The 8,823-nt window shown below is 38.0% G+C and overlaps 1 protein-coding gene across 1 annotated transcript in view; it reads right to left on the reverse strand.

Annotated features, from left to right (window-relative positions):
- Window positions 1–331: 331 nt before the first annotated feature.
- The window catches only part of LOC104525402 (palmitoyltransferase ZDHHC17-like), a gene marked incomplete at both ends in the record, with an annotated part of 27,635 nt that continues 19,143 nt past the window's right edge, over window positions 332–8,823 (reverse strand). Inside the window, 3 exons of the mRNA XM_029085099.1 lie at window positions 332–457; window positions 5,240–5,402; window positions 6,743–6,807. Coding sequence (XP_028940932.1) covers window positions 332–457; window positions 5,240–5,402; window positions 6,743–6,807 — 354 coding nt within the window. The remainder of the gene's footprint in view (window positions 458–5,239; window positions 5,403–6,742; window positions 6,808–8,823) is intronic.

The raw sequence follows: 8,823 nt of genomic DNA on the forward strand, positions 1-8,823 counted from the left end.
ATGCTTCTTTCCTCAGATACTTGAAAGTCAGCTTTGTGGAAGTCTTGGATATCCCCAACTACACCAGACCACTTGGTTCAAGCCTAACATTTAGTTAGAACAAAAATTAAAGGTAATTGTGTGGAGGCTTAGAGCTGTCTTTCCTCCTGCCTTGAATACAGCTTTTTTTTCCTCCTTTAACAGTTACTTTTGTCATAACAAAAATACATTTCTTAAAACTGAAATGTGGGGAAATCACAGTACTGAACTGCCTACCTTAAACAAACACACACGCCCCCAAACCAACAGCAGCAGTAATAGTGGTTTACATAAGTGTTATACTACTGCTTACCTTATCAGCTTTTAGTTTTCTCAGAAAGGATGGACTGTCATATCCCTTTGCCTGTCTTGCTTCCTGTAGATGATTGATCATCCAAACGTTTTTCCTCTGTTTTGCTAGATCAAGTGGAGATTCTCCCTGCCAGGAGTATAAAAGTGGGAAACATACAATTTAAAAATAAAATGCATCCAGAGCACTTTTGAAACAGAAGATTGGCAGGTAAAAATAAAACATTTTAAATCAGTTTAAGCTACATTCTGGCATACTTTTTGCTCTGCAGCTTACTTGACACCAAACATCATTCATTCCTTTTGGTCTTTTCCACTCTCCCACAACTATACATGTGTGATCCTGATGATAGGTATGTCCTGACACAGCAACAACCGTTGCCTTTGGGACAACACATTTCACTGTTCTACACACAGTCTACTAGTCTGTAAATGAAAGACTGTGCTTCCCCCTCAGCTATTGACAGGCAGCAGAAATCAAGCAAGGAATAAGAACTCATGACCCACTGGATCATGGAAACTCTCCCAGTCTAAAGCCTGACTTCTCAGGTAATTCTCTGACTTTTTGGCAGAGTGAAGTTACTAGTATCATGGAATGTTTCTATAAGGAATTTTTTCCACAAGCTTAATGGTCTTATATTCATCTTAATTATTAAAGTCCTAGGAAGAAAATTGGAAAGAATAAGCTAATTGCTCATGTCCAACTTATTTCAAAGCTCTGAGCTTTTACGCTTAGCTTGCACTTTATGTACTTTGGGTGCTAAGATAGCAATGTTCCATGGTTTCTCTTTCCATACTTTCAGAGAGGACTGACAGACAAAGCAAGAGAGAGATACAGAGAGAGATGCAAGGGCCAAAGGTGCCTACCAAACTCATTTGATTTTATTGCTTTTTAAATATTTAGGAAGAGAGCTAAATGAAAGTTATGGACCAGGTCTAAAGTTATAGAGGAGGCAAGAGACAACCAACTGCAGGTACCTCCAGCTTCAGTTTTGCATTTGACTCCTCCTCTCTTCTACTGGAGTTAACTCCCCTCCTAAACAAACCATTCATGGAGGCTTGAAAAATGGCTGAATCCTCCATCGCTCGGCCCCCTCCTAAAAAAAAAGTGAGACAGGTACTAGAAACTGAAATTACCCAGGAAGGGCAATAATTACTACAGACAGAAGAGATTCCAAAGATTTAAAAGCACAGTTAGCTACCTATATCCCATGAAAAGACAATGGGAATTGAGTACTTAACTGTCATTTCTGCCTTTGAAATCTTGCTTAAAATCTCTAAAAGGAGAGTAAACAGCACAGACTAGAGATTATGAGGTAAAGGATTTTGTTGCTTAACAGGATCTTGCACTCCTTCTGTGCAAGAAGTTTAACTAGTGAAATCAGTTAAAAAAAAATAACCTTTTGCCTTAACTTAGCTTCCAAGATATTTAGCCAGATGTTTAAGAAACAGAATAAGTTAACTCCAACCTTAACAAAAATGCCTGAAATAAAACTATGGTGCCTTCATCACATATTTAATAGCACCTGGAATTGCTAATATCTGGAAAACTCCAGAGATGTTGTTGTTTTAGTACCACCTTATATATCCAGACTGTAAAGATTACCTGCGGACAAGCAATCCCCTCTGGGAGTTGATCTCCCAAGTAAATCCTCAAGTTGTCTTGGGGTCCAGCTGAGCATCCCTTCCACTAGAGGGCCATGAGACACCTAGAAACTGCCTAGATAAAAAGATTGAGGGAGCTTTAAAGATGTCTTTGACTATGCTTCTCATTATCTGGCCATTTTAGTATTTTTCTTGCATTCGCAGGGGTGGTGGATAGCTGACTGGCTTAGAAAGAAAAAAATAAATCGGGGAACTTAATCTAGCAAAACACTTAGTTTGCCAGCAAGCAATAAGGCTTCAATAGTATATATTTAAAGTTTTTAGATAGAAAGAATAATCTGAGGAATCATTACCACAGGGAACTTTACAAGTAGATGTCCACAGACAAGCCTACAGATACACTGCATAATTAAGAAATTACATCTAAAGTCCATTCAATGATTCATTAACAATGTTTTTTAAATCTTCCTTAAATGATAAAAGCTCTTTTAAGACTCTATCACTCAAGTAAAAAAAAGGAGCTTCTGCTTATATTTAAATAAAATTTACAGGTTTCCCCCCAATCCCCAGTGATAAGGTGTCTCCCTGTGAAATCTTGTCCTCATCTACCCAATCTGTCTGTTGGTGTGGCAAGATAATTTCCTTAACAAAAAAATCAACCAAACAAAAAAAACACTCTACTTTGACTACTGAAAAGCAGTTTCCAACTCCAACTGTAATCCAGTTCTCAAAAAGGAAAAAAAAAGTATCACACTACCAAAAGAAAACTATTATTTTATTGTACAGTATAATATAAAGAAGATATGTAACACAAACAGGACAAACCCATTGCTTGTATCAAACTTTACTCTAGAATGAGGGTGCTATTGTTCATATACTTCTCAAACTGTCATGCAAAGTAAAAAGAGCACCTTACTGAGACAACTGGTTCCAATTTGTTCCAAACCTAGGCGGCCAGCAGCACGTGCCTTTCTAACAGACTGTCTAGAGCTGATAACAACAAGGTCAAAGCTCACACCTGGTACTTCAGCCTCTTTGTAATTTGAAAAAGATGAATGGCTTTCAGCCAGTGTATTTCTTTAATCTTAGCTGTCTTACTACCATTCTTGGCCAATTCCATGGGAACTTTGAGAAAAGCATTTCACAAGATAGCACTGTAAAAATTTTGAAAGGACTGCTCAGACAGGAGTCTCTCACAGTTGCTTTTATTTCTGGGGAAACATCAGCCAGACACTGAACAAAAAGAAAACTTTTTTGCTGAACAGTCAAAGAAGAAACACAAAACTGAGTTTTTATATACCTATACAAATCAACTAATTCCTTATGTTTCCTATCACCCCAATCGGCATCTGTTACAAAGCCAGTGGCAGGATGGCAAAACTGCCACTGCTAGGATGATTTTGATCCTCTGAAGATCCTAGAAACCTGGGAAGGCATGCAAGAAACCTAGACTCCACTGCAGAAGGCAAGCAGTGGTTAATGAAACCAGACACAGGTCTTCTGGCATGACTGGAAAGATATCATGATCCAGTAGGTTCAAAAACCTATTTTTATACTGACTGCTGCTGTCTGTCAATAAAGGAGAGACCATGAACTGCTGCAGGCTTGCAGATGCTTTTTCATTTGGCTAAACATGAATTTTTATTATGTATTTCATAAAAATCCAGAAATGTAAGTAAGGTGATGACTTTAAAACTCTAATCACACTGATCAGTCTGCCAAGGTAAGCAAAGCATGACACAACGAATTCCCCCCGCCCCCCCCCACAAAAATACCTTATTTTTTACCATTAGGTGGCACAGAAAAAAAGCTTTTCAACAGTTTATAAGAAGTGAGACTAGAAGCATGATTCATCCACACCACTGACCTTACAGACCAGGAATACTTATTATATACTCACATCAGTACATGCAAGAGGCTAATTGGTTTGTTTTAAACACTTAAGAGTCATGTGATTTTTCTAACGAGTTTTCATTCATTATCATCAGTATTTCTGATATTCTAAAGGGGATGTAAGACCTTGAAAGGTACTAGCAAAATTTGACTGCACACTTAAAAAGACTTTTCCCACGGTGTTCAAGAAAATGGATGTGTATATGTACTTTTTTAGCACATTTCTATCACTTGTGGCCAAGCAAAATAGACCCTGGACAACTTAATCTGTAGGGGAAAATGGTGAAATGTCAAATACAATTATTTAGTATTTTATAAATGTAGATTTACAGCTATATTTTTCCAGTGTAACCACTGCACCTTTAATACTCATTAAGTGGAAAATACAAATATTTTAAGAGAAGTTGAGTAGAAAATTATTTTTCTAAAAGTGAATTCTTCTCCAATATCACTGAACAAACAGCTTGGGTGGTGTAGTGCATCTAATTTGATATACAGAATAGTCTGGAGGCAATGGACAAAAACACATTCAATAGGCACACCTTCCACTGCTGGAGAATCATAGAACGGTTTGGGTTGGTATGGACCTTAAAGATCATCTAGTTCCAACCCCCCTGCCATCAGCAGGGACACCTTCCACTAGACCAGGTTGTTCAAAGCCTCATCCAACCTGGCCTTAAACACTTCCAGGGAGGGGGCATCCACAGCTTCTCTGGGCAACCTGTTCCAGTGTCTGACCACCCTCACAGAAAAGAATTTCTGCTTAATATCTAATCTAAACCTGCCCTCTTTCAGCTTAAAGACACTGAAAAGCTCTTATAGATTCCAAGTCTATGGCATAAATTCTAACAGCTGCTTGGCTGGTCTAACATATGGTAGGGATGGGCTCTGTTAAGAGGTTCTGGTAGAGTAATCAGGCAACCTGAAGTTCCAATCCAAAAAAGAGCCCATTTTCTTATTTTATTCCTACTGGTATTTTGAGACCTCCAACTTACTGGGAGATATACTAGAGCATTTGCCATCTCTAGGGAAGAGGACAGAGATGTCTCACATCTCACTCCAACAAACAGACAGTCACCTCAGAACTCCTCAGAAGACATTCAGTCAGATTTCCAATTTTGCATCCAAATGCATGGGTCTTCACACACTCAGTCTAACTGCACACCCCACTCCCATATATTAGCTTATAATAATTGGCAAATTATTTACAGAAATACTTTTGAAGGTGCAGATTTAGTGGTTATGTAACACTGTTAGGAAAAACTGATACCTGAATTAAACATTAGTAGCATGGCTTTTGCTCCACCTTCATGATCCCACCATACCCACAATAATGATCTATTCTTGAGATTTATCGTACGCTCTGTTATTTCTACCTCAAACCACTTACAATAAAAACAGACCAAGTGTTTACCTTTATATTTTGAGCATCAACATTAGCTCCAGCTTCTAACAGAAGACTAATAACTGTAGTATTTCCTGCTAACACAGCCCAGTGCAATGCTGTGTTTTTGTGGTATTTGTCTCCAAGATTAACAGAAACATTAAATGTAAGTAGTAATCGGGTTGGATCCACACTAGAAAAGAAAATTCTTGTTAGATCTACAGAAGATGAACTCAAACACGTATCAACTTATCGTTAATGAGTTCAATTTCTAAGAAGAACATTGATCAGGTATACTATGTAACAGCAAAGTGATATTTTTTGCTGATGATTATGAATGGCTCAAATTCCCTTCCCACCAAAGAGCAATCACAATTCTGTTGAGTTTTAAAGGAGCTCAGTATGACATTTTGTTCTGGGATGTCATGAAACACATTTGTTATACAATTCTGTTTCCAGATTTACCAAAACCTAACAGTATTAACAGATCTGTAAAAGCATGTACATGATTATAAAGCTGACAGATAACAACCAAAATTCAAAATATGTTATATTTCCACTTCACATCCCAAAAGCTGAAAATACAATAGGATGATGATGTTGGTAATGGTAGGTATCCGTAAAAGCTAGCCTACGTTCCTCTCAACAACCAATGGAGACAAGCCCTTCCAAGCACACATCTAATTCAGACAAATTTGCTCTTGGGAGAAGTGTTATTTTACATAAACTTTTTCCAATTATCTCCACTTTGAAAACCAAAAGCTCATATTAGTGCATACTTCTGCATAATATCCTCTCTCTTGAATAGGTCATTGTACTGGGTTTGGCTGGGATCAAGTTAATCTACTTCACAGCAACTCCTACGGTGCTGTGTTTTGGATTTCTGACCAAAGTGGTGTTGATAACACAGATGTTTTAGCTGTGGCTGAGCAGTGCTTACACAGGGTCGTGCCTTTTCTGTTTCTCACACTGCCCTGCTAGTGAGTGGGCTGGGAGTGGGCAAGAAGTTGGGAGGGGACACAGCTGGGACAGCTGACCCCAACTGACCAAAAGGAAATTCCAGACCATATGATGTCATGTTCAGGAATAAAAGCTGGGGAAAGAAGGAAGAAGAGGGGACATTCGGAGATATGGGGTCTGCATTCTCAAGTAACTGTTACAGGTGATGAAGCCTTGCTGCCTGCAGATGGGAAGCACTGAATTAATTCCTTATTTTGCTTTGCTTGTGTGTGCAGGTTTTGCTTTATCTATTAAACTGTCTTTATCTCAACCCAGGAGTTTTCTCACCTTTACCCTTCTGATTCTCCTCCCCATCGATGTGTGGGAGTGAGCGAGTGTGTGGATGTGTGGTGCTCAGCTTCCTACTGAGGTTAACTCATAACAACCATAAATGAAGATAAAGTGGCAATTGTGGAAAGAACATTGACTAGTTAAACAACAACAACAAAAGCTTTCTGAAAAATCAAAACCAGTCCCTACTATGTGCCGCTTAGTTAACATCAACAGAAAGTCAAAACTGCAGTGAGATATTACCTATGTGTTCTGTAAGCTGCCCACATTAAAGGTGTCATTCCATTTTGATCCATCATATCTACATCCTAAAAAAGGAAAAGAAAAAAAGAAGTAAGCATATTCCAGTAGATACAAGGTTTGCAATGAGAAGCAGTATTTTAAGACTAACCAGCTGAATTGGAGAAAAACTGGCAAGCTTTTAGTAAATAATAAAAGAGTATTTAAAACATGAAAACAGACTATTGCAAAAATACTAACCATTCTAATCTATTTTGGAAACTGAAGAACAGTCATGCTGTGTAAGACTAGTTATTTCTATCTTACTATTAATCTTCAACATAAAATATATATATAGATGGTGTACTATTGCACTCAAAAGCAGGAGAAAACTAAAATAATGCAACAATATTTAATAAAATACTCGATAAATTAACATAAATGCCATGGCCTGAATCCTACATCCTACTGAATGCTAGCTGCATATCTTTTTCCACCTGCAAGGCAATTTTCCTTAGTTCACTCATTTCCAAAGGTATTTACATATTTGCGTATCAAGTTAATGGATGCCAGACAATTTTAAAATTTAAACAAAGGCCATTAATAAAAACAACCTACCCAGAAATAAAACTGATCTATAATCAAGTGGTGACTAAATTGATGGCTAAAAAATTAAAAATTATTACATTTAACAGAAAATAGCCACAGAATGACAAAACAGCACCACCTAGACAATTCTCTTAGATCCATCAGAAAGGATCTAGTATCTACAGCACATTCCTGTTATAGATCCCCGCTTCACTAACATGGAAGTTGGCAATTTCTAAATACACTGAGACATATTAGATGCTCAAGCACATTTGGGCAAGTTCCGCAGATCACCACTAACAAAAGTACTCCAAGCTAACTTAATGCAAGAGCTGACAGTTTTCCTTACAGGCTATAGAGCTATGTCACTATTTCCTATGCTACTCCCCTCGGTCCGCTCGGTTGAAAATGTTTCAGTAACATCTTTTGCTACAGAAACTACTGACAGAAACCCAGAATGTTGATGCTGTTGCTTTCTATCACCCCCCAAACCATCTTGTCTGCTCCAGCAGTCTGCCAAATGCCCAGCACCCTGGGATCTCTGCTGACAGTGCTGCTAGCCTGACCCAGGCAGAAGTTTTACAGAAAATCCAATTTAATTCTTTTAAGTAATTGCTTTTAAAACATCCCTAGCCTGCAGATAACTTTACATGAGGTTTTACGCTGTTGCTTAATTTAAAAAAAAAAAAAATCAGAAATGTAAAAAGTAGTTGATGGAGAGGAAAGAGAGCTATTACTTTATCGACTTTATTGTATTGTCTGTTCAGAAAAGAGCCACATGCATTGAGACTGGGATCCAAGTCTTGTTTGTCTCCAATACTTGTATAAACTAGATTGTTTTGAGCCTACTAGAACCACACAACTGTTGGCACTCTCTTCAACCTCCTGTTGTTGAGATCATGAGGGAAATTAGAACTGCAGCCTAACCTCAGTTTCATTCATCCTTCAGAAGCATGACTTTGATTCACAGGTCACACTCTGTGAACAACATATTTTGAAGCCTGTACAAATAACTGTAACATGATCAATCACCCTTTCACCTTTAGGTTTCATATAGAGAATAGTAGTTCTTTGTGACAGCAAGGACGTGATTGCCTGGACATAAGTAAAACGATTCCTTCAGTGATTCTACCCGACAAATCAAAACTACACTTTGCACACCAGGTGATACTCAGCTAAAAGAAAAGGAAAAAAAGTGCCATGAGCTACAGACATGGAGCTAAATTACCCAGGTAGGCTACAGCTATTATTCATATGAATCTACAATGTGGGCTGATGCAGATGCGTTTTCAAAGAGGCAAAGTAACTAAGATTGACTTCCATACCATTGCATAGATGTAACAAAGATGACACAGTTGTGGATAGCAGATGCATAACAAACCTCTACAAACCTCTCACCAAAAATTCTTTGTTATTTTGCCAGATCATTACCACCACGACACAATGAATGGGGCATTTCAGAAAGGAAGTTCTGTTGCTGCTTTTTACCAAAGGGCTGATACAAAAAAGAAAACCTT

This window comes from Antrostomus carolinensis, unplaced genomic scaffold (genome assembly GCF_000700745.2).
Source record: "Antrostomus carolinensis isolate BGI_N321 unplaced genomic scaffold, ASM70074v2 scaffold20425, whole genome shotgun sequence".
Taxonomy (NCBI): Eukaryota; Metazoa; Chordata; class Aves; order Caprimulgiformes; family Caprimulgidae; genus Antrostomus; species Antrostomus carolinensis.